Raw genomic sequence first — 26,007 nt, 5'->3', positions numbered from 1 at the left:
CACACTTCAAGACCTTTACTATGAGTATCCTGGCTACTTTTCCAACTTGCATAGAAGAACTGGCCACATTGAACAATCAGGAACCAGAATTGGGGGGGGGGGGGGGGAGAGATGTGAAGGCACAGGGCACACTTGCTTGGAAATGATTGGTTCATGGCATGGTATTCAGCAAGGGATGTGTGGGAAGAGAGAGCTCCATCTTGGGGCTTGGTGGAATGAGATAAAAGGTAGGCAAAGTGGAATGGGATCTGACCTGGTGTGTTTGGCTCAGCAGGGCAGCCAAGGTGTCTAAGTTCAATGTAGAAGTCCTCGGGCGGGTACCTGGCCTCCAGGGCACTGATCTGGAAATGGGAGTCTAGTGAGAGGAATGACAGGGAGGAGCTATTATTCCCAGAGCCCCTACGGTATGAGACACATAGGGTTATAGGGAAAGATAATGGAGACACTCCAAAGGAGGCCTGATCATAGACGCTAAAGATGGCTTTGTTCCCTTCTCTGTCCACTACAGGGGAGAAGGTGGCCGGTGATAAACTTTGGTGCTTTAAGAGAGAGGCAGCTTGGGGACAGGCAAGGGTAAGAGACAAAAAGGAGGCATTTTGAAAATGGTACCCATCCTCTTGCAGACTACAAGTAAAAGGCTTTCCCAGGGAACAGTGTTCTTATCCAAAGTGGCATTTAGCCCAAGTGGAGACAGTTGTCTGACCTTCCAGATTTAGGATCCTCAATGTGATTTAGGGAAAAACTTTGTATATGTTTACATATGTCTCAATCCTGCCCATTGGAGCCTAGTTTTTATTAGGATCTAAGGAAGGAGCCATGGGTCTTCCTCCTCTCTGAAGGAAATCATAGGCCATTTTGCCATAGACTGTTTTCACTGCTCCCCCCACAATCTCCCTTCCTCTACTTCAGGTTTTCAGCAACATGCCTTTCCCAAAAAAGGCACATCATATATTGGGGACAAGTGCCTGATTTGTGTCATTTCCCCTAGGACAAAGAAAAGAGAAGCAGCCCAAAGTTCTGCCAATATAAGAGTTCTGGGAGAAGGAAGATTAGATCCCAAGAGCTTTTCCGAGGATAGGACTTGAAAGCTGAGGCTGGGCATGTTTACTGACCTAGCACGTTCACATAGCTGTAAGGTGTCCACCCAGACGTATCTCTGTCAAGGGATTTGTTACTGAGCTGTTTGGAAAGCAGGAGACTGGGTTAACACACTGAATCATCCGGACCCCAACCCTTCCCTCAAGGATACCAAGTCCCTTGTCCCCTTCCCTCAAATCCCAGACCCAATAAAATGGCCTCTGCCCACCCTGGTTGCTCTATGTTTGAAGACATGTAACAAGTTCCACTGGTGGTGAGAATGGGAGAAATGCTGGCAGGTCCAGGGGCAGGGGGAGGCAAGGAAGGACTTGGATAATCCAGTATGATTATGCTTGCCTGACAGATTCCCAATCCCTACTGAGGAAGCATGTTCAAAGAAAACATTCTCGGGCCTATTCTGGAGAGTGAGAGGGGGCTATTTGGTTTGAAGAATCAGAGCCACAGTGGTTCTTGCTGAGAAGTCACTGTGACATGGCCTATGCATCATGCTTCTACTGAGAAACACCTACAGGAACAAATTAGGGAAATACACTTTTATCTAGCTTAATTATTTGTCTCCTAGTAGGACAGTTTGGGTGCTGGACGCCATCAGTGCCTGCTCTGCTTTATTTAGCTATGATGAAGCCTCTGCTTTCAACTACCACAGAGCCTGGGCTTCCCTCAAAGAGCCACTTTCGAATAAAAGCAGAGAGAAGGGATTGATGGGAATGAGTGAGCAATTGGTAGAGGCTGCAGTGCTAAATAAATTATTCTGATGTTCAGGGGTCTCCCTTTTCAGATGTTGATGATAAATATATGTTTATATAGTGCTTTTAAAGCTGACACATGTTCACCATTATCTCATCAGACCCTCATGACCAACGTGTGGGTATGTTTACACACTATTATCTATATAATATGAGGAAACATGCTTAGAGAGCTTGAGTAAATAGCCTGTCCATCCAGGGTCACACAGCTATTAAGGTATCTGAAGTGGGATTAGATTCTTCCTAATTCTCAGTTCAGTTCTCTAGCCATTACAGCATACTGCCTCATGTAGATTCTGCTTTTGAAAAATTTGAAAACATTATGAGACTCAACCCTCCTCACTTCACAAGTAAGGAAATGAAGACTCTTATTAGTGGCTTGGAGTTAGGAACTCAACTCTCTAGATTTGAGGTACAGCTGGGGTGGCACTGTAGACACTGTGGGCCAGAGCTGCTAGGATGGGTCAATTTCTCCATGGCCAGATCACCTGAGAAAAAACATCAAGATGACTCTGGAGGTCCAGGGTTCCTCAAATAGTTACTATCAACTTCCTACTGTGCTTGTTCCCATCTCTGTATGTTGTAAGAGGAAGAGATGTGGGTTTGATTCCTGCATCCATGTTTGTGGGTAAACCATAAGTACTATTTTTTTTCTTTTTTCCTGAGGCTGGGGTTAAGTGACTTGCTAGGAAGTGTTAAGTGTCTGAGACCAAATTTGAACTCGGGTCCTCCTGAATTCAGAGCTGATGCTCTATCCACTGCGCCACCTAGCTGCCCCCATAAGTACTTCTAATTGTCCCACTTCCAAGGGTCTATGACTTGGATCTTCTCCAAGCAGGTAAGCCTTTGAGCTGGGAAGGGCATTAGAAGCCATTTGATCCCCTAACATCACTTTCCTGTAGGATTGTCATTTGGCACGCTGGCTTGACTTTATTTTATCATGTGTCTAGTGCTAGAAGACTTGGAAGTCATTTAGTCCAATACTTTCCTTTTACAGATAAGGAAACTAAGGCCACAAAAGGGGAAATGCCTTGGCCAAGATCATGTGAGATTGAAACCCAGGGCCTCTTATGGAAGCCAGCTGTGAAGAGGAATCATAAAAAAACTAGGATTAGGAGACAGAAGGGGCCTGAGAACCCATCTGTAACTGTACTAAAATTGTTAGCATTTAGTTTATGCTGTTTATATCTCAACAATATGCCAGAATTAATGTGAATAGAGAAAATAAGGGATGATCTAGCAATAAAGATGGGGAAGTACTTGAATTGCCATGTTGGATTATGGTCTAGTTTGGGGGTTATTTTTTCCCCCATTTTGATCTGCTAGCTTGAGTTCCTCCTCTATAGATGGAGGTAATAATACCTGTTGTGCTTACTTCTGGGAGAATTAGGATATTCCACTGTGATGAAAGAAGTGCCAGTTTCACATACTAATAAGGGTCTGATATCAGGAAAAAGTATTATTGTATGTCCAAAGAAAGCGGTTTGTGAAGGTGTGCATCTTTGAATGTGTACTTGTTCAAGAAATGGGCATTCAAGCATATGCATAAAGAACATGAGAATAAGTTTAAAAGACATGGGTTTCAATCTGCCAATAAGCTATGTGATTTTCATCCTAGATCATATTTTCCTTATCTGTAAAATGTAGATAAAAATTCTCTCGTCTTGCTTACCTCACTGAAAGACTGAAGATCTAAAGTCATAATGAATTTGAAAGCACTTTGAAAAATATTATGAAGGATTATATGACCATTGCAGATATATCACTAAGCCAATTATTAAGCTATCTTTTATGTACAAACAAGATAATCCATTAAGGAATAAACTTTGCATTGTTTCTCATAGTGGGGGTGGATTTGCACTGAGCCATTTATGTTCTTATCCTATCCTTTTGGTTATACAAACTGGGATTGGGGGACAAAGTTTGAGCCGAGTTTATTTGGAATTTGTTATGGTGCTCCAATCAACAGAACTAACCGGCTATCAGTAACTTGTGACACATTGGTTCATGTAGAAGTTTACATATTGCCTGTACTTTTTGCCCACATGTAGCCCAAAAGAGAAGAGCAGCTCTGGGGAATTTTCTAAAAGAAAGAGGAGCTAGACTGGGGAAGTTGCAGGATAAGTGGAAATCTGATGACAGGTACCTTAGTGGAGCTGTTCCTGTCCAAATTACTGACTGTTTCGGAAGGCACCCCACATGCCAGAGCGTGGTAGCTGGGGTTGGAAAAGCACTGACCATGGCTGCTACTTTGAGACACATCTGGGAAGAGAACAAGGTGTCACACAAACACCCCCAATCCCCCTAGCCCAGGGACACACCCCATAGCACTAAAACATGGCTTGGGGAGGACCCAAGAGTGCCTTGTAAAGTTAGCCAGCCCCCAACATTTCTCCAAGCTCCTGAATGTCCCAAAAGTATATTTTATAGAGATCCTCCCTCTCCCTCCCAGAATGCGTCCTTTGGATACCTGGACTGGACTACCCAGAATAGAAGAAGACACTGGGATTACTTTTGGAGTTTGGCAGCTGAAGGAGTGACAAATGAGCCTGCAAATTCTAATATCGACTCGACTCAGGAGATTGCTTCAAAACCAGCCCCCTTCACCCCAAACCAAAGAGAATGTGGCACTAATAATCAATTACACGTGTCTGAATGATCCCTTGCTATGTTGGGGAGAACCTTTGTCTCCAGGAGGAAGAGAAAACATCCATAGGTTCAACCTAATCCTTTCTCTTCCCTGCCCATCACAAGTGGTCTCATACTTTAAGAGTTCCCCTGATCCTGGTTCTGATGAGAAGTAGGAGAAATTGCCGCCCCCTTCAGAAAGAAGCCGATCCTTGACTGTCTGAAGGGGGGCTTCTTAAACATTTTTTCATTCACAACACCTTTTTGCCCAAGAGTTTTTTATGTGGCCCTGGGTATATAGCTACATAAAATAGGTATACAGATGGAACATTTACTGATAGTAAATCAATTTTGTGACCCCCACATTCAGTTATAAGATGCCATATGGGGTCATAAACCACAATTTAATAAGATTAGTAGCACAAAGCCACACATTTTTCCCCCCTAGACCTGGGATTTCATCAACATGAAGTCCCAATAAAAGAACTCCCTCTTGAAAGACACAGATACAGATCAGCAACTTATCTGTAGATTTTCCTAGGTTATTTAGTGGCCCTGAGGTCTTACATGACACTTGTCTATGGTCACACTGCTAATACTCAGAGGGAGACAACTCCAGGTTTGCTTGAGTGCAAAGTCAGCCCTTTACCCACCAGGCCATCCTGCCTCTGAGGGCACAGTATCGGATCCTAAACCTCAACTCCCAACTCCTTTGCTTCTCTATCCTGCTCTGGCTGATAGTAAAGGGACCCATGTTCGTCCTTAGCCTGGTTACTGAACAGAGGTGCTTTCTGACCCTCTCATGGATAACTGCTGCAGGGTGCTAGCCGAGCAGGAGAAAACTGCAGAGCAGCAGGCATGGGGGAAACAAGGGAGCATCCCGATTTGTAGAGCTACAGTGGAAGTTGTGACGGGTCTCTGGTGTACCACAGTAGAAAATAGGGGTGTTCTTGACTCTGCTGACATCTTGTGGAAGTTTGCTTCAGTGAATTTAGAATGAAAAAGCAGAGCTTTGAATACACACAGGTGTCATAGCCGACTGCTCTGCTGGGAGTGGGGGATGGAGGCAGAGGGAGAGTGTTGGGAGAGTTATATACAACAATTATGAAAGAAGACAGACTCGGGAACAGGGGCAGGAGTTAGAAGGCAGAAATAGGAGCAAAAGAAGCAAATGTTGGAGAGGCATGGGGGAGGAGATAGGGTGGAGAAGACACTAGTGGAGATGCCAAGGAATTGGGGGCAGAGAATGGAAACACAAGGGGAAAAAGACAGAGAGGGTCTGGGAAAAGTGGGAGCAAGTTGGGACAATTTCTATATTAATTTAATCTAAAAAAATGACATAAGCCAGCTTTCCCCCCCTTCTCCCCCCACCCCTTTAAGCTTGGGTGGATGATAGTTGGGGGTTGAAGCAAGCCCACTATCCAGCTCTTTCTACTGCTTAAATGCACTTGATTTGATTTCTATACTTTCCCGGCCAAATATGCCTTGATCTCTCAGACTCCCCTTCCCTGTTCTTTGTTCTCCCCACCCAACAACTACAACAAAAGCACAAGGGTGATTGGGAAAATCAGAAACACAGGCAAGAGGAACTAGTTAACTCCAGGGGCAGAGGCAATCCAACTGAAGTCATCTCTCCCCATAATCAGTATTAGGTTGTCTCTTCTCAAGTGGGTTTAACATTATGCTCATCATTCAGAGGAGCACTTATTGTGGAAGCTTCAGATTAGTGCTGGGATTTCCAAAGACCATTAAAAAAAAGTATGATGGAGAGCCTTTGGGGACACTTCCTTGTCCCCGCAACCCCCACCCTTTCCAGGGCTATAGAGTGAGAAGAGTAAGAGTCTGGATGCTTTGCCCTGTGATCTAACCCTCAGGGGGGTGGGGAGAGGGGGCTTGGCTGGCTAACCTTCTGCAGAAGTCTGGAGAACTAGAATTTTTATAATAATGAAGGCTGGCATTGAGTTGTAAGGAAGAGGGACCCTGGGTAGTAGGGCACTGGCAATTGTTTAGGGCATTAGGATGAGAAAGGAAGGAGAATTCAAAACAGCCCCTTCCTGTCATTCAAGGCTCCAGGCTCCAGTATTCTTCCTCCTCCTCCTCCCTCCTTCCTGGAATGTCTGTCTCAACTCCTCCTTCAGGAGAAGAATCACAAGATGCGAGTTCTTGGGAGGAAACTGATAACAGAATTGCAACAGTCTGGGTCACCCCAGTCTTTCGGCTTAGTATTTCTGCCAAGCTTTTCAGAGACTAGTTTCTCTTAAGTCAGCCCCCAAATCCTGACCTTGGGAGCACAAGTCAGCCTTGAGAGCCTCACCTCTGGGGAGGAGCTGCGAAGTGAAGTTCCCTCTGTCGGGTTTGCGGGGTGTGCAGAATCTCGGGAAGGCCCTATATCTGTGTGTGTCCCGTACAGTCCTTACCTGAAAGCGAATAGTCGGTGCTGGTCATTCTCATGGCTGGCGTGTAGGAGACCCGAGGCATGTCGTTGCCTTTCTCCTTCTGTCTCTGCCGGTGCCAGGCAAACAGGCTCAGCAGGGCCACGATGACCAGGAGTAGCAGGACGATACCAATGACGGCCCCCACCGAGTGCTTCTCTGAGCCCAGGGCTGGGCTGATCTTGGTGTAGGGGTTAAGCTCTTCCATCATGAGGGCAGCTGGGGGGCAAAGTGTGTGGGAGGAGGCATAAGCCTTCAGGACAGCATTCCTGCTCCATACCTCCAACATCCCCAACCTGAGTTTTCTTTTTTCTGAGTCATAAATACCATCACTAAAACCATCTTCCTCTTTGGCTAAATTCTATATCCGGAGGCAAGAGACAAGGAACCCTAGCTGACCTGCCACACAAGGACTATGTGAACCTGGATGGGCTGTTTTATTTCTCTAGGCCTCCATTCCTTATCTGTTCAAAAAAAGGGGGATATTCACTTATCCTTCCTACATCTTTGGAATATTTTGAGAATCAAATGAGTCAGAAATTAAAGCCATTTGAAAAATATTAAGAAAAATAAAGGCAAGAGTTATTTATCACAGTTCTGGAAAGAATAGTCAGCTCTTTTTTATTCATTTGTGGATTATCACTATGGCTTTTTTGTGGCCAAAAAAAATTTATTTTATTCCAGACTGGCTTCCTTACGATCCCCAGGAGCTTCTGAGACTCCTCTTGTTCAAGAAAGAAAGAAATCATGAGCCAAGCAGGAGGAAAGTAAACCAGCCCATTCAGAATTCCTTATATTCCCCACTCCAAACAAAAATGTCCTTCAACTCTGTTGTTGCACAGATAATGGAGACTGGAATGTGATTATGAGTTCGGTGGGATTACCCTTCAATCCCCAAACTATGACTTTGGCAGTTAATTTGCCTGAGAAGGTCAAAGGGGAAGGTTATCTGTGATGCTGGTTTCTCTGTGTGTGTTACCCCATGTATCGTTTTCTATTTGCTCCTTAGAACACTCAGTTTAGCTGCTTCTTGCACCTTAAATAAATACCCAAGTCTTATAACAGAATCAGAGATCAAGGACTTTCAGTCATTTCAAATCAGAAACTTCTCTAAGTGTAGCTGTAACAGGCTCTGACCCACCTTCCATCTGGAACCCTCTTTTCTTTCCCCATGACCAAATCTAAGACATCTCTTCCCCTTCCCAACTTCCTGGGATTTTCTCTGTCCTTCTACCTTAAACCAGGACACTTCCTGCATCTAGAACCTTCTCCCTGCTTTATGTTGCAGGACCATGTAGTCTGTCTTACCTTGGTCACACCTGATGCCTTTAAAACCCTGGCTGCAATAGCAGGTACCAGTGACGTGGTCACAGGTGGCATTGTTCATACACTCACACAGCTGCTGGCACCCATAGCCAAAGGTTCCTGGAGAACACTCTATAGCACAGACAGAATTGTTAAAAAAAAGACATGTCTCCTGCTTTCTCCTCCACCCAGACACGTACAAAGGAGCAGAGGCTGGCAGGGACTGGGGACAAGGGATGCGAGGCCAGACCAGCATGGCCCAGCAGGCAAAGACTAGGCAGGGAGACAGAGGACAAATTTCAAACCTCACTTCTGTCATCTGTGTGCCTTGGGGCAAGTCGCTGAACTCTGGGCCTCAGTTTCCTTATTTGTAAAATGTAGGGGGGTTGGGTCAGGTAACCTTTGAGATTATTTCAGCTCCAGATCTCTGATCCTCTGACCTCACAGGGGCCTCAAAGACAAATTCTTCATGAGGTTTGTTGTAGTTTATCACATCTCTCTCTCCAGACTGGACTATCTGTACCTTAAGATCCCCAGGGAAGGAGCCAAAGCATGTCATTAACTGGACTTCAGCTGCAAAGCTAACAGATAAGGAAGTAAAGCTCCAGGGCTTGCACACTGGAAGGTTAGGGTGTGTGTGAGTGTGATACTCTCCTAGGGTTCACAGTTATTCTGCCTCTGTAATGTTATACCCATCTACTTTGTATGACAATGCTGGGAAACACTCCCTGAGCCCTTTCACAAAATTAGAATTCTGTGACTAAGATGCTTCTCTGTCTGTCCAAACCAGATTCTAACTGCTGTCTATCAAGTTCCAAACTGTGGGAACCGGTCTGGGAAGGGATGCCTTGAACTCTGCAGGTTCACCACCCTAATAAATGAGTTTTGTACTCCTCAGTTTTCTTCAGTCCTGTCCCTGCAATACCACATCTGAATGCCAGCCTGTCTCTTACTTGTCTACACCAACCAAGGGCTGTGATAGTGTGCTCAGGAACTAGTAACTTCCTGGGCCCATGTCGGCAGCAAGCTGAGCTGAAGGCCCCCTTCCACCTACCACGGGGAATGGGCACAGGCCTCTCCCTCCCTTCCTCACAAAGCAGGAAATTATCCTGGTAAGAGTTTGCTCTGAAGAACCAGAAGGCTGAGAGCCTCCACCTAATGACTGACCTTTATCAGACTAATAAGAACATCTGTAGGGGCAAGTCTGTCTCATCTGTCCTGCAGTGGTGGGCCCAGATGTATGCCCTAATTCTGAGGCTGACAGAAAGGGAGGGGGATTTTGAGCTAGAATGGCATCCCAACATCTCCCCCGAGGTTCAGCCGTTCTTCAAAGGCTTCACTGAAGCATGGTTCTACAGATCCAGGGAATCAGGCACCAGAGATCAGCCACCATGGTAAAATGTGATTTTGGTGGTTACTTGTAAAGTTCAGTCTCTTCCTTCACACCCAGGTGGCGATGGGTGGGGAGAGCATCAGAGACGAGCAGAGCCCAGATGGAGTGGGGATCTGGCAGGTTGCTGGAAGGACCTGAGGGGCCCAAGCCCTCCCTCCTCCAGGGACGGCACCCAGCTTACTCTGTTCACAGTGCCGTCCTGTAAAGCCAGTCCGGCAGGAGCACTTGCCACTGATGTGGTCGCAGTCGGCGCCATTCTGGCACTGGCACACATGCCCACAGTCCTTCCCGTAAAATGCTGTGGGACAACCTGGAAAAACACCCCCAGCCCCAACAGTTACCGCTAGCCTTGGTCTTACCTCTCCCAGGGTCAGGGAATAGAGGAACCTGTCGGATCTCATCCTGAACCCGTGAATATGAATAATACTGACATCATTATAGCGCTGCACAGATTCCAGAGTCCTTTCATAGACGTTATGGGAATAGGAGTGACCAAAGAGGGATAACCAGGTTTTTGTGGGAAAAAACTAGCTTTTGAGTTTGAGGACATTATTCACATCAGTTACCATACCCTTTGTGCCCTCAGCAGGCACCTTACCTCTCGAGGACTCGGGTGAAATGAGAGGGCTGACCTAGATGAAAGTCCTTGGAGAGCTGAATCTTTGACCTCATCTATACCTTGCTCATGATCACATGGCTAGTAATCCAAGACTTTCCTAACAGGGATATGGTGGCGAAGGGAAGAGAAAAGGGTCTAACTTCAATTGGCTCACTATATATAACCTTAGCCGAATCTTGTCTAGAATTTTGGATCCTGGTGTCCTTAATGGGAAATAAGGGGATTAGACAAGACAGTCTCTAATGACCCACTAATGTTTCCTCCGTCAGTGTTCTCCTGGTACACCCAGGTAGCGTGGTTTGAGTCAAAAATCCTGACCAGGATCTTTCAGTCTTCCCACGCAATCCCCCCGGCCTCTATCTTCCTCCCATAGGAGGGCAGGTTGGGTTTTTATGTCTGTCAGCACCCAGTCTCAAAGGAATCCTCTCTGCTCTGGGGTGGGGAGACGGAGTTCCAGAACTGTTGGTGGAAAAGCCAGAGCACATCAGGAAATTTCCAGGGCCTGAATGGGCTATGAAAGGAGAGGGGGAGGGAGGGAATTGCTGAGCTGAGAGCGGGCGTAGGAGGGCGAAGGCTGACTTCTACTCCCTCAAGGTGCCTCCCCTACTGGGCTCTCCCAAACCCGGCTGGGGATTTTTCCTCCCTGCCCTCTCTCTCTCCGTCTCTCCCCCCTCTCAGCTGGTGCAGGGAGGCGCCCTGCTCTGTCCAGCAGAGTGCAGCATGTCATTCCAAGAGGTGGGCCAGAGCTTACGCTGTGAGCAGAAGAGCCCTGTCCAGCCCGGGGTGCACCGACAGGCCCCATCGTCTGCACTGCACCCGGCCCCATTGTGACAGTTGCAGGTGTGGAAGCAGGCAGGGCCCCAGAACCCTGGTGGGCAGGCTGTCAAAAAGACACGGAGGGAGGGCAAGAATGTTAGAAAGAGTTCGGGGATGGGGAGTGAGTATCCCCTCGGGCAGAAGGGGCTAAACCAAGCTCCATATCTTCAGTTCTTCCCTAGCACAGCCCCACGCAGGGAAAATAGTCTGTCCCCAGAACACCTCCCCTTGCCCTTCTGCCAAGCCACACTATCTCCCCTCTAAGTCCTAGCTTAGAGAGCTGCTGAGTCCTTGCATCCCATTGTGCATGGCGCCATTCCTCATCCCTTGATTGCTTAGGAAGTCACTGGGTACATACATGTGCACTCCCGTTCCCTGGCTGTTCTATAAACGGCGACGTATTCTTCCAGGATTTCTGTATTGTGAGCACTGGCTTTGCCCTTACCTCCACCCCATTAGGGAACTCACTCCAGGCGGGGGACTCCAGAGTAGCCTCTGAGCATGGAGTCTAGCACTTTTGTTGTTAACAGTGGCCTACCAAGGAGTGGGGAGCAGAGGCTTTTCATCTGGGGGACCTGGATTCAAATCCTGACTCACTCTCCCTGGGACTTTGTGGAAATCATTGGGCTTCACCTCCTAATTTATAAAGTGAGTTGGGGTAGGCAAGATGGTATTCTAGCTCCCTCTCTGCTCCATGTTTAAGTCACTCGCATGTCCTGGCATCCCCTCCCTGATGACATGGTCCTCTCTGAGGACAAAGGACAAACAGAAGCAGCAGTCTGCCATCCTGTAATAGAATACCTGACTAATGGAGAGAATCCCCATCCCAGAGGAAGACTTTCCCCTCTGGTTTGGCTGTATGCCTGGGGCTTTTCACAGCTACCTCTGGATGTGCTCCCTCCCCCAGCTCAGGATCCTATCCAGATCCCAAACTCGGGGATGCACAACAGGTGGTACCCGGAGATAAACCAGAATAAGCTTACCTCAAGTCCAGGCATGAATGTGCTCCAGAAGGAAATGTGGGGCTGTGGCAGGAAGCTGCGCTTCTGGGGGCAGCAGGACAGTGGACTGAGGCTTACTGAATGGTAGCAATCATTGCTAAATAGTGAAAGAGGAGGGCCCAGAACAGCTTACCTTGTGTGCAGTCCTTGCCGATCCAGCCAGGGAAGCATTGGCAGGAGCCATCGATGGGATTGCAAGTTCCATTGTTGGAGCACGAACAGTGCTGAGCACAGTCCTTCCCAAATCTTCCTCCAGCGCACACTGTGGAAATGCACAGAGTGGTGACTGACCTCATCTCACCCTACTCCTAGCCAAGGGCCCAAAGCCTTATGAAATTCAGCCTTCCTTGATGACCAAGCCACAAACCTTATCTTCCTGACCTCCACCCCACACACCCGTTCCCTTCCCAAGGACCTTGTTGGGACCAAAGAAATACTCTCTCATTCCCATCCCCACCATATTCATCAGCGCCATCACTGTTGTTCACTCCCACCATCATCATCCCCATCATCATTGCCGTCTCCTCCCTACCCATCAGTCCCCATCCTGCCATCACCGTTCTTCACATCCATCAAAATCTTCCTTGGTAAATTCAGTGCAGTCGTCAACCAGTCAATCAGGGAATAAGCATTTATTAAGCATCTACAACATTCAGGCACTGGTTTTGGTGCCGGGGATACAAGGAAAAATAAAAGTCTACCCTCAAAGAACTTACATTCTCTCAGAAAATAACCATTTATCTAAGTAAATATGTGGAAAATAAATGTAAGAGAAATACAAGGTAAATTTTCATGCCACATAATCAATTCCCAGAACCTAATGGTGAAGGATTGGAAGAAGCAGCTTTCCTCCCACCATCCCACGTGGGTCCTGCCTCAGAGTTGGTACTTTCCCATAGCCACTTCCTCTGTCACCAACCTCTCCCTTTCTCCCTTCCCCTCCCCTCTGTCCCTTGGGACTCTCTATCATGGCCCTGGTGATTCATTGATCTGCTCTGGCCTTTCCATACATAACTCAGGAACCCTGGTTACCAGACTCGGGACAGATGTGGGAACTGTCGGAGAGGAAAATAAAAAACAGCTTCGCTTCCCAAGGGAGGGGGCAAGAGAGATCTGCTATCAGCATCAGCGTCTCTGCCCAGTCCCTCCCTTCAGAGAGTACGGAATCCCAGAACTCTTACGCTGGAAGGATTTAGCCAGACCAACTCTGCCATGACACGGATGAGGCCCAGAAGGGTCAAGGAGAACTTGCTCAAGGACTTAAAACAAGTACATGGCAGAGTTGGGGAAAGAACCAGGTCCTCCTGCTTCAGCACTCCTTTCCACCTACCCCATGCTTCCTCTACAAAGAATCAAAGCATGAAACCCAAACGGAAGCAAACTATTCTAAGTCTGCTGAGTCCCAGGTCGGGGCACATTTTTCTCTTAAAAACAACAATTAAAAAAAACCCCCCAAACCCCCCAAACAACATAATTGGTTCAGTAAGTGCTTGTCCACTGTCCACCTGGGTTATGGAACGTGGCTGGTTTCTACACCAGCCATCACAGTGGGGCTGGGTTTACTAGGAATCAGAGAGAGTCAGGAGCGATTTTTGCATATTATAAGTACTTTCCCTCTGTAAGATCACAGAATGCTATGGCCCTTTCTCACAAAAGCTTTGGCCCCTGCCTTAAGTAGGCAAGACATTGGTCAAGAGCTTAGGTATGACCCATGTTCATTATTCTGTCTCTGTCTCTTCATTTTCTACAAAATTAAGCCATGGCTGCATAGCTTGGCCCAATTCCCTTTTTTTTTTTTTTTGCATCTTCTATTGCATTTGGAGATGGATTTCAGAATCCCATCTTGCCCTCTACTCTAAGAAGTACAAAGATTAGAGACGTCCTCTTCTCCAATTTGACATTCCATTTTTTAAATAAAACAATTAGTTCTGCTCCATGCTTTGAAATCTTGCTAACATGAGAACGCCACGTTCAAAGACTATCCTACAGTCAGTTCAGCACATTAATTGGAGACTGCTTGAGTAAAGAGGAAGTTGAGGGAAGAGAGATGCTTTAGTGAAGGAAGAAAATATTTAGTTATCTTTAATCTATGTTGAATGATTTTGCCTAAGCTCTGTCTGTAATTTGTAACCCCCTGGAAAGCAGGTCATTAAAAAGTGTCAGCTCAATTTTTTACAAGGTTTGAGACTTAACCAAGGCAGTTGCCATTAATAGTAAACTCTATTAAATCTATATGTAGAAAATACTCATTAGAGCGAGGGGCAATAAATCAGACAGAGCATGATCCAAGAGACACTTCTCAGGCTGTTTAGGACCTAATTTAGATCCAGCCTATCTGTATCGACTGCCAGCTCTCTGAGGTTTAATAACTAAGCTTCTGAATGCCAGCTTATGATTAAGTCATCCCGGAAAAGTGGGGGCTCATGAAATTGTGACATGGCAGCTCCCCAGGGGGCTTATGCTTCACAAAGCCCCTGAAGCATGGAGAGGTGAACTTTCCATTCATGCACGTTAAGAGACCACACACTTTGAATGAATGAATCAACTCATGGGCAGAGTCTCTATCCATGAACAGAGTAGGCTGCCCCAGCAGGCAATTAGTCTCCCCACCCTGAGAGTGTCTGGCTGAGATGTGGTGGGAAAGATTTCTCAATGGGTGAGAAACTGGATTAGATGATGTGCAGCAGGCTTTCAGGCTGGAAGGAACTTAGAGATGACCTAGTCCATCCCCACTCTTTATTTTACAGATGACGACTTGCCTCTGGTTTGTTTAGCTTTGCATGTGTTGGTGTGTAATCTCCCAATTTAAATATAAGTTCTTTGAGGTCAGGGACTGAATTTCATCCTTTCTCACCCCCCTCTCCACACAGAAAGCACTTAAATATTTGCTGATGATAATATATTCAGTTAATGCTCAGTTGTTAGGGACTGCTTGCCTATGTTTTGCTCTTTATTATCTCAATATTTTCAACCGTGTGTGCAAGTATTTAATAATTTTTGTCTGAATCAAAAGGAGTCATTGTATTGGAAGCCCAGAAGTCTCAAATCTCCTTAGAGCACATGCCTATAAGAAACAAAGGGATTATGGGCTTCAGAGCTAGGAGGGAAGTTCCACCATCTTACCTGGTGGGAACTGGATGGGTTCCATAGGCAAAATGTCAGTTTTACAAGGGAGGGGGAGGAAGAACAAGAGCAAAATGAGGGCCCTGAGATCTGTTTACAATTTCCTTATTTGTAAAATAAGTGACCTCAAAGGTCCTTTCCAACTCTATAATCTGGTGACTCCCAATCCAGGCTCCTTCTGGGATGCCTTTCCAGGGCTTCCTAGGGTCAAGTACAAAATGAAGACCTGCATCCAGTGCTCCAAAGCCCTAGCCACACCTTAGGCCTTCCCACTTCTGCCCAGGCCCCAGCTTCCCCCCCCCCCCCCCCCCACGGTTTCCTCCCCACAAGTTTGGTACCTTGGTTGCAGAGAGAACCGGAGAATCCAGGGAGGCAGTCACAGTGGCCAGTGACGTGGTGGCAGGGTCCATTGCTGTGCACACAAAGCGGGCAGGGCTGGTTGCAGCTGTGACCGTAGAAGCCAGGGGGGCAGACTGAATGGTGACCAAGAGATGGCAGTTAGTGGGGAAGGGGGCCAAGGACTCACCTGATACTCCTAGCTGACTCCATTTGTCAAGTCACCTGCTATGTCTCAGGAACTGTGCTAAACCTCTGGGGCCCTCCGGGCTTCCTCTCCTCCCCACCCTTCACATCCCCACGGGCGTTATAAAGGTGATGAGCAAAGGAACACCCAAAAGAATGGGGGAGGCAGTCTATCTGGAGCTCAGGTAAACAGTCACTTTAAGGAGAAAGCAATGAGACTTCCAGAAGAGCTCTACAAATGGAAGCCAGCTTGGGACTGAGGCTCTTAAGAAGGGCCCTCTGTGGATTGGAAAGCTTCCTGGGCATCAGCTTCAGGGCCACACTGGGAAAGGAAGGGAACAAAGATAATTTTGTAGTGTGCTGTGGCAAAGAACTGAAAACTAAGGAAGTGACTCATCAATTGGAGGACAGTTGGACACATGGTATAGGAATGTAATGGAATATTACTGAGTCATAAAAAATAACAAAAGAGATCAGAGAAATCCTGGAAGAGTTTTATGAACTAATGCAGAACAAAGCGAATGGAACCAAAAGATTTATATAGCAACAACACTGTAAAGGCAAAGAGCTTTGAAGGACTTAATTCAACCCTTTATCAGTGCAATGACCAGCCATCGTTACCAGAAGCGGTCACCCACAAGCAGACAAAGAGGAGGGATTTGAAATGTAGACCGAGGCATACACTTTAGGGCACCAGCCAACACGGGCATTTGTTTTGCTTAACTGAAAATTTGTTATCCAGGGTTGAGAGGGAGATAAAACAGATATTTGCTAATTGAGGGGGAAAAAAAGAAATTAAAATAATTTAAAATTAGTTTCCTCTGTCTAGGGGGGCAGGGAGATTCTCAAGAGGTAGAGAAGCTGGGAAAGAGGGGGCCATCCTTACTTCTTTGGCACAGGGGGCCCCTGTAGCCTGGTGCACACTCGCATGTCCCATCTTCTGGGGAACAGGAGCCACCATTCTCACAGCTGCAGGAGATGGAACAGTTGGGGCCCCAGTGACCTGGGGGACATGTGCTATCACAGCGGACACCTGGTGGTTGAAGAGGAAACATGATCTTGTCACCGTGGAAGAAGATTTATAGGAAGGTAAGCGGCAGGAAGAAAAAAAATCACAAAATTTTAGAGCTGGGAAACTGCATTTTATAGTTGAGGAAGCTGAGGCTCAAAGTGTTTGAAAAACTTGTTCAGGGTCAGAAAACAGTAAAAGGGGGAGATATAAGACTGTCCATTTTGCCTTGGTCATAAGGATAAGGAAAGTTGGGGTGAATCCAGGTAGGAGGGAGTTTGAGGGAGAAGCAAGTTGGAATGAAGCAGAGGCCAGGATGCAGGTCTGCTCTCCCATCCCTGAGGCTCTACAAGTCTGGGGATTAAACAGAGCATCTTGAGGTAGGGAGCAGGATGGGGAAAGTCGGTCCTTGCCATGCTCCTTGGCTGACTCAGAAGTGCCTGAGCTATTGGACTAATAGTAAAAGAGCTCCGCACTCGGGATGATGTAAGATTCAAACTAAAATAATGGCCGTAAAGCACTTTGTAAACTTTCAAGTGCTACATAAAAGCCGGTTATAATTATGGGGCACCAAGGTAGCATGATGGAGAGTCCTTGTCCTGGAATCAAGAACTCAAATTTAACTTCAGACATTTCTATTTATTTAATATTTTTCCCAATTACATTGAAAACATTTTTTCATTTGTTTTTAAAATTTTTGAGTTCTAGGTTCTCTCCCTTATCCCCACCTACAGTTAAGAAACATATGAAATTATGAAAAAACATCTCCATAAAAATCAAGTTCAGAAAGAAAACAGATCTCCCACCCTAATAAATAATAAAACTAAAAACCCTCAAGAAAAATTAATTTGAGGGGAGGTGGAGAGAGGGAGAGGGAAAGAAAATGTTTTATCTGTATTCAGACACAATCAGTTCCTTCTCTGGGTATGGATAGGATTTTTCATCATAAGACCTGCAGAGCAGTCAGGACTCTGGACAAGTCACTTAATCCCATCTGCCTCAGTTTTCTCATCTGTAAAAATGAGTTGGAGAAGGAAATGGTTAACACCCCCCCCAGTAACTTTGCCCAGAAACCCCAAAGGAAGTCATGAAGAGTTAGATAGGACTGAAACACTCAACAACATATTATATTTATTATTTTAATTATTATTTGCTTAAAGTTACCAGGTCTTCAGCCTGCTGATGACATCAGTCCCCAAGCTTTTTACTGTCCTCCCACTGAGCTCAAACAATGTTTACAGAACAATACAGCAGAGTCCTGGGAAATGTTTAACAACCAAGATCTGGGAGGGAGAGGGCCATGTATGCACACACTTACTTGTAAGCTTATTTAAACTATTTAAGTTTAATCTGAATTATTAACATCTTTAAAAGTCTTTGTTGTTCAGTCATGTCTGACTCTTTGTGGCCCCATGGCAAAGATACTGGAGTAGTTGGCCGTTTCTTTCTTCAGCTCATTTAACAGATGAAGAAATTGAGGCAGACGGGGTCACACAGCTAGTAAGTGTCTGAGGCCAGATTTTAACTCAGGTCTTCCTCACTTCAGACCTGGAACCTTATCCACCAGGTCACCCAGCCGCATTTTTAAAAGTCTAGATAATAAAACTATAAATCAAGCCCTGAGCTGTAGTGACTACCAATTTCTGAGGCGAAAATACTCACACTGAAAATTGAACAAGCAGCTAGAATTAGAGCTGTCCCCAGCAAACCCCTGCCCCAATATACAGGACCCAATGGCCGAGCATCGAGCCTGGAGATCATCCCTGTCCAAGCTAGGACACGGAAGGCCACAGTTTCATTCTCCAGGTTTGTAAGGCAGACTTGTTTGAGCACAGTCTGACCCCAGAAAAGCTCCCTCTTTTCCTTCAAGCCCCACAGATAGAACCCCCTCACTTTATTTACTCCAAATACTATTCATCCTTTTAAGAAGTTAAAAGAAAAAAAAAAGTGGTTAGAAAGCTGGCCTTAGAATAAGAAAGATCTGAATTCAAATTCTGCCTCTAATACTACTTGCTTTGTGACTTTTGGCAAAATACTAACCTTCTCCGTGTCCCAGGCAATTCCCTAAAGACTAAATTGCCAAGACGACTTCTGTTTGCATGGAGAAAGGAAGTTCTTCACCCAGAACTCCCTGTCCTGTGAGAATCGCAGTGCTGGCTGGGGGCAACACAGCAAGTTTCCTCTGACCTATCATAGACCACATTCACCTCTTTCTTCCTTAAACTCCTTTTAGATTTACAGGCATCCCCCCGGGACTTTGCAGGTTTGCTTCCAGACCTCCGCAATAAAGTGACTATCACAGTAAAACAAGCCACGTGAATTTTTTGGTTTCCCGATGCACCTATGTCATGTTTACATTGTACTTTAGTATTTTATCTAAAAAAGCAATGGACACACCTTAACTAAAAATACTTTATTACTAAAAAATGGTAACCATCATCAGCCTTCAGCAAGGTATAACTTATTTTTACTAGCGGATGGTCTTGCCTGGATGTTGACTGATCAGATAGTATTGCTGTGGCAATTTCTTAAGATAAGACAACCATGAAGTTTGCGGCATTGGTCGGCTCTTCCTTTCATTTGAATAGTTTAGGGGCCATTGTAGAGCTATTAATTAGCCTCATTGCAAAACTGTCTCTCAGGAAATTCGGGGGCGCCCTACAAGAGGGAGAGGAATGGGGAACAGCTGGTTGGCGGAGCAGTCAGAAGACGTACGGCATTTATGACGTTCCCCGTCTTATATGGGGACCGTGTGTGGCAAATAGTAGTTTCAAACATCACTAACCACAGATCACCAGAATGAAGAAAGCTTGAAATCTCTGAGAATTCCCCAAATGTGACACAGTCACAATGTGAACAAATGCTGTTGGAAAAATGGTGCTGATAGACATTTGCATCAAGCCATTTGTAAAAACTGTAATATCTGTGAAATGCACTTAAGTAAGGGGCAATAAAATAAGGCAAGCCTAATGGTCAATATCATACACTTTAGTACCTAAGGACCACTTTTTGTTTATTTTCACTTTCATACAGTTTTATCCCTAAGGACAGGAACTGCAGCTTAGCTTTCTTTTTGTCCTGCACTTTGCCTGGGCCAGGACCTAGTACAGAAAAGGATCTTAATAAAGTTTTTTTTTTTTTTTTAAATTGGCTCATTGATTAATTATTAATTGATCAATTATTATTTCTTGAGAATGATTCCCTGCATTTGGCCTAGGCATAACCGCCTGAGTCTTTGGCTAGCTTGCTCTTTCTGAGGCTCAGTTCTTGTAAAATGACTGACTGGATGAATTCTGAATTTCCAGTTTAGAAGCCAACGTGCTTTGGTGGGAAGTAGGGAATCTGACTTTTGCTTGCTATCAGGATTTTTCTGCTCGTTTTTCTGACTTCTGCCCTTCTTAGAATCTCCTGTAACCTTGCAACCATGGTAATGAATAGCAAGACATCAATAGGATGTTTGATATAACTTTATAATTCACATTTGGGCAAATTAACTTTAGAATGGTGGGGGCTGAAAGGTTGCCTGTCAAAGAAAGAATTTTTAAGTATCGAACATCATTAAAATCTTATCAGCTTACTCAGAATTAAATCAATGAAAAATTAAAGTCAATTTCTCCTCAGCCCCAGAGATACAGCTGGAGGGAGGCCTACGGGTTGCGATGTCTAATTTTGTAGAAATAGACGGTCTAGAGGGACAGAAGGCCAGGGCTGGAGCAGCCCTGCAAGTTCCGCCCCCAAGCTGCCCTGAAACTTTCCAGCTGGAGCCAATGTGAGGCTTCAGAGTAATATAAACCTGAATTATTCATCTGAGAGTCAAAAAGCAGGACTGTCAGATAAGATCGGTGAGGGGGTCATGAGGCAGCTCGACTGGCTCCAGGGGCGGATCACAGTTGTCCAAATATGCCTGAAGGAGGGGGAAGGGGCCTGGATTTGAAATCATTTGTGCTGTTCACACCACCCGGAAGCTCTTGAGGATGGTCACTCCCCCTCTTCTGACCTCAGTTTCCAATAATAATTGATAATAACAATTAACATTTATGTGGCATTTACTTTGTGTCAGGCACTGTGCTGAGTGCTTTGCTATTATTTTCTCGTTTGACTCTCATAACAACCCTTGAGGTAGGTGCTGTTATCATCCCTGTTTTACAGATGAGGAGTGGGTTAAGTGACATGCTCAGAACTCCCCGGCCATATTTGAATCTGGATTTTCCCGTCTCCAGGCCGGGAGCTTTGTGCACTGTGGTGCAACCGAGCTGCCCATTTATCCAGACCTAAGCACGGACAAAACATGGGACAAACTCCGTCCCAGATGTGCTCTGAGACTTGTGGGCACAAATCTTCCTCATCTGTAAAATAAAGGTAGTAATTGGGGGGGGGGGGGGTTAGAAGGCAATGAGCTAATTTGCATAGCCCACTAAGTTTTAAAAATGCTCTGCAGACACACCATCTTGTGGGCAGTTGTGATATCACATTTAAAGTTTACAAAGCCCTCTATAGACATCCTTATTTGAATTTTTCAACCACTTTGTGATGTTGGTATTTTGGTATATTAACTTGATTTTCTAACGCAAGGTGTCACACGTCAGTTGGCAGTTGAACCCACGCCTTTCCTGATTCCAAATCCAACTCTTCCCATTCCCCCGAGCCCTTCTAAGTATTGATATTCTCTGATCCAGACTGAGAGGAGATGTGGGCTCTGAGTTATGGTTTCTCATTCTCTTCAAGGGGGTCCAGCACTGATAAACGTGGGACAAGATCCTCTTAGGAAATGGTGACTTTCCCATTTATCCCCTTCTCTCTGCAAAGCAGAGCACGGCAGAGCGAACAGCAGGCGGACGGGGAAGGGCTTTCAGGGAGGGAGGGATGGCACGCATGTATAACCAGCCCACTACACTTGGAGGAGGGAGGTGCGGTTACTGGGGTGGAAAGGGGCTGTGTATGCAGTTCTGGGCATCTGTTTTTCCTGATCCACATTCTGTAGCAGAGCAGGGAAGAAAAATCTCAAATATGACAAACTTGTGGTTTGTCACCTGACAGACTATCCCCTCCTCCACGCTGCAGAATAGCTCTTTTCTCTTGAAATTTGTAGCAGGTTTAAGGAAGAAGGGTAGGAGAAAGGAAGTACTATAGAGGGTGGTTAGTAAATTGAGTAATAGGGAAGCTAGTCTCAGGTCATTTAGAATCTCCGAATTGTGGAGAAGGAAAGGATCTTAGAACACAATGGAAACAGCACTAAATTTGGAGACAAGAGACCTGGATTCAAATTCTGCTTACTCTCATTGTGAACTTGGCCACATCAGGGATGGGGTGGGAAGCTTCTCTGGGTCTGGTGTTTTCATCTGCAAAATGAGGCAGTTGGACTAAATGAGTATTAAAGCCCTTCCCAGTTCTAATCCTACATTCCTATGCACGCGTGTCTAATGCCAAGGGTAAACCTGTATGTTCTTATTTTTATCAGAACTGTACTCTCCACTCCTTCCATGCCAAAATCACCCTGGTGAAAAATACCATTGATAAGCACTGTTCTCCCCGTCCTGGGAGAGTGGGGACGCCTGCATTCTTATCCCTATTTTACAGATAAGGAAACTGAGGATCAGAAAAAAGAAGTCTCCTGTGCACGGTCAGTGACTCTCCAAGGCCCTGCTCAGGGCCTCCGTAGCCCGGCTCCGTACCCCTGCACACGGCCTGGTTCAGAGGCTGCCCCAGGAAGGTCCCTCTGACACCCAGAACAAAATCTCTGGATCAGAGAGAGAAGAGCCCAATGGAGCAGCCTTGGAGTCGAGGTCCGGAGGGGGTGAGGATCCAGGTCTCGGAATGGCCGAGGTTATCATGGGCAGACAGATTAAGTAACCCCGGAGGGGGCAGGGGACGTACCTGTCCAGCCCGCCAGGCAGCAGCAATGGCCGGTGATGGGGTTGCAGCCGTCGGCGTGGCCGCAGTCGCAGCGCTCGCTACAGTTCAGCCCATAAGTTCCATCCTGAGAAAGACCAGGAAAAGCGAGACCAGGTGAACACTAACGTTTATCCCACATACACTCTTCCCCAGGCTAACCTACGGCCTGTGCATCCCCTGAATCTGCCCTTGAAACCATCCTTTGTCCCTGGTAAGAAGCCTGTGGCAGGGGTGTTCCCTGTACATGGGGATGGGCAACATTCACACTGATATGGCAAACAGATGCAGGGTTAGGTACCAGAGGAGAGGCAAATGTAAACAAACTGGGCCCCGGCGGCCACTCACCGGGCAGGGCTGCTCACAGGTGTCTCCCAGCCAGCCAGGGGAACAGGAACAGGTTCCGTCAACGGGGCTACAGGCTGCCCCGTTGGAGCAGGCGCACGTCTCATTGCAGTTCAGGCCCCAGGTGCCCCTGGGACACGGGAGGGAGCAGTCCACCCCCTGCCACCCTGGACGGAAGGAAGCCGAGTCAGTCATCAAGGCCTGGCAAGGCTAAGGGCATATTTGTACTGTGACCACCCCCAGCCCCCCACCGTGTAATAATCAGTCCATTATCACGCGGGCCCCTCTGCCTGCACTCGGCCTGGGAGCCCAGCTTCTGATGATGAGTCTGAGCTACAAAGACCATTCACCCCTGGGACCATACTTGGAGACCCTCTGGTTCAACAGAACGTGTCAGAGCTCACACTCCGTTGTAACAGCTGGGATAGGGCTGAGAGCCGTCCTCAGGCCACTCTGGGGTTCCTAAAGCCTTCCAAAGCTCTCCTTGCAGAGCCTGAGCAGCATGGCAGGAGGGAGTGCAGGATGTGGAGCTGAGCCCCAGTCTGCCCTGGGAGACTGACCTTCACCTGCTTCCCTTTCCTCAGCTGTAAAGTGGGGCTGTTACCCTGAAGAGCCGTGGTGAGGGTGCAGAGAGAATGCAAATGTAAAATACACGTCAACCTTATAAAGACTGGGGGCAGCTGGGTGAAGTCAGGAGGACCCGAGTTCAAATCTGCTCTCAGATACTTAGCACTTCCTAGCTGTGTGACCCTGAGCAAGTCACTTAACCCCAGCCTCAAAAAAAAAAAGAAAGGAAGAAAGAAAGGAAGGAAGGAAGGAAGGAAGGAAGGAAGGAAGGAAGGAAGGAAGGAAGGAAGGAAGGAAGGAAGGAAGGAAGGAAGGAAGGAAGGAAGGAAGGAAGGAAGGAAGGAAGGAAGGAAGGAAGGAAGGAAGAGAGAGAGAGAGAAAGAGAGCATCATGTATTTGCCTTGGATGCTAGTATTTAGAATACTGGTGTGGAAAATGCTTTCACACCACTGTGAACTTTTTAGTGCACTTTTAATTCTATGATTTTTAGATCCTCAGGTAATCTTTGTGAGGTAAACAGGACTACCTCTGCTCGAGAGTCGGGGAAACAAAGGCTCTGGGAGGCTTTCGTAAGGTCATAGAGTTCATTAGGAGCAGAGATGGGCTAGGTCATGGGGATGCCTCCACTGGATAGTGGAGGGACCATGGCCGGAGATGGGACTGCTAACTGCTTGGGCTGGCACCTGCGAGCCTTACTTAGGCAGGATGGGAAAAGTGTTCCCTCTGAGAGTTCCTGTCCATTCTCCAGAGGCACTGACGGGCACCTGGGACTGAAGTGACTTCACAAAAGCTAAAGCTGTGCCCCGGGGACCAGAGTTATCATGAAGGAGTCTCTCCCGGGCTATCTCCTAGGCAGTGTTTACATTCCCCGCCCTCTAGTCCCGGCCCAGGCTTCGGCCTGCAGAGTGGGCTGAGAGGGCGCACAGGTGGGGACAATTGCTCATTTTCAGCAGTAATCAGGAAGGCCCCATGGTGGGACAGGTGGCCAGGGCCAACATGGACTCACACATAGATTCATAGGATTTAATCTTGGAACAAATGGACCTTAGATGGTAAAACAAGTGATTTGCAGCATGAAAAAGGGACTTAACTTGTTCAAGGTCACACAAATAGTAAATTTGAATAATAATAGAAAAAAGAGCTAATAGTGCCTACTGTATGCTAAGCACTTTAAAAATATTATCTAATTGATTCTCAGACCAACCCTGGGAAGAGAAGTGCTATTTTCATCCCGTTTTACAGAGGAAGAACCTGAGGCACCCAGAAGTTAGGGACTTGTTTCAGTCACACGGGGTTAGAATTCAGGTCTTACTGACTCCACACTTAAAGCTCTATCCACTGCCCCAGATGGGAATCCAGGTCCTGTGATCCCAACCCCTGCCTCTGGCCACTCTGTGGAGCTTCCTGACTGCCAGAAAGGTGGGAGAAGGTGGCCTAAAGCCGGCTGGAAGGGCTGGTGGGGGGAGGGTGCCTTACCTTCCTTGCAGGTGCAGGTGCCGTCCACGGGGGAGCAGGTGCCCTCGTTCTTGCAGGTGCAGACAGAAGAGCAGTTGGGGCCGTAAGTCCCGGAGGCGCAGGGCAGAGCGCAAACTTCGCCCTGGAGAAGGGGAACAAGGCAGAGTCAGGGCCGGCCAGCCAGCCTGGTCTCCAGCTCTGCAGACACCTGGGACAACAGCTTAGGGGGAATGGGTTGGCCCTCCCGAATGGGACAATACACAAAAGGGCCTTTGGCCCTTGACCTCGGCTTGGACACAGCCTGGCCAACTGTAGGCGAGGAGCACCTCCTCCTCTGCACGTGAACTTCAGAAAGCAAATGTTAGTTCAAGAGGCAAGACCTTTCCAGAGGCTGCATAGCAACAGTGTTCGGAATGAGGCAGGGCACCGTGCCACCTGCTGAGTTCTGGATATTGTATTCATTTTAGGGCATCCTCTCTGCCTCTGTGCCCTCCTTACCCCCACCAGCCAGCCTGTCCTCTCTCATTACCCAGGAAATCCTTATTTCCCCAAAATTATAAATAACCCATAAACACACGTCCAGGGCTTCCGGGGCCTCCGCACCGCTTCTTTAAAGGTCCGCTTTCCTGGAACTCCTGGTGGGAGTCCACCTCCGGGAGGTCTCCTCAGAGTTTCCCACCAGGACCTCACCCTGGACTTGGGAGGGAGCTGCGGGGGCTTCAGAAGATGTGAATCTACTCCCCACAGGGTTTCTTGACTTTCTCCCTGCCAGTAATCAATAAAGCCCCTCCCCCGGGGCTCTAAGCACTTAAGGGTATTCTCAAGCACTCCCTCATCTTCTTGTCTGCCTTATGACAGCTCTGTGGTCAGTCTGTTATTTTTCACGGGGGAACCCAGAGGGTAAGTGCTTTGCCCAAGTTCCCACAGCTGGTTCCCAGCAGAAACCCCGACCAAGACTTTCCACCCCGGCCATCAGCGGCTGCGACCTTCTGCTTCTCAGCTTGGGGACAGGCGAGGGATCCGTGTTTGCGGAGGTGGGTGCTGGGGCTTGTCTCTGTG

At 47.0% G+C, this 26,007-nt stretch overlaps 1 protein-coding gene across 7 annotated transcripts in view; it reads right to left on the bottom strand.

The window, feature by feature from the left end:
• MEGF11 (multiple EGF like domains 11) overlaps window positions 1-26,007 on the bottom strand; it is a 433,182-nt gene that overhangs the window by 11,508 nt on the left and 395,667 nt on the right. For 2 of the 7 annotated variants that reach the window (XM_074294763.1, XM_074294764.1), the window contains exons 11-23: window positions 24,970-25,090; window positions 22,930-23,093; window positions 22,567-22,669; window positions 16,570-16,716; window positions 15,500-15,634; window positions 12,172-12,300; window positions 10,973-11,101; window positions 9,784-9,912; window positions 8,213-8,341; window positions 6,890-7,123; window positions 3,991-4,106; window positions 1,113-1,179; window positions 254-355 (exon numbers count right to left, since the gene is read on the bottom strand). In XM_074294763.1, the coding sequence (XP_074150864.1) occupies window positions 254-355; window positions 1,113-1,179; window positions 3,991-4,106; window positions 6,890-7,123; window positions 8,213-8,341; window positions 9,784-9,912; window positions 10,973-11,101; window positions 12,172-12,300; window positions 15,500-15,634; window positions 16,570-16,716; window positions 22,567-22,669; window positions 22,930-23,093; window positions 24,970-25,090 (1,705 nt within the window). The remainder of the gene's footprint in view (window positions 1-253; window positions 356-1,112; window positions 1,180-3,990; window positions 4,107-6,889; window positions 7,124-8,212; window positions 8,342-9,783; window positions 9,913-10,972; window positions 11,102-12,171; window positions 12,301-15,499; window positions 15,635-16,569; window positions 16,717-22,566; window positions 22,670-22,929; window positions 23,094-24,969; window positions 25,091-26,007) is intronic. The other 5 variants (XM_074294766.1, XM_074294767.1, XM_074294768.1 and 2 more) reach the window with 5 other exon arrangements.

Source organism: Sminthopsis crassicaudata, chromosome 2 (genome assembly GCF_048593235.1).
Source record: "Sminthopsis crassicaudata isolate SCR6 chromosome 2, ASM4859323v1, whole genome shotgun sequence".
Taxonomy (NCBI): domain Eukaryota; kingdom Metazoa; phylum Chordata; class Mammalia; order Dasyuromorphia; family Dasyuridae; genus Sminthopsis; species Sminthopsis crassicaudata.
Note: the sequence above shows the minus strand (reverse complement) of the source record. Positions and strands in the feature narration are given on the sequence as shown.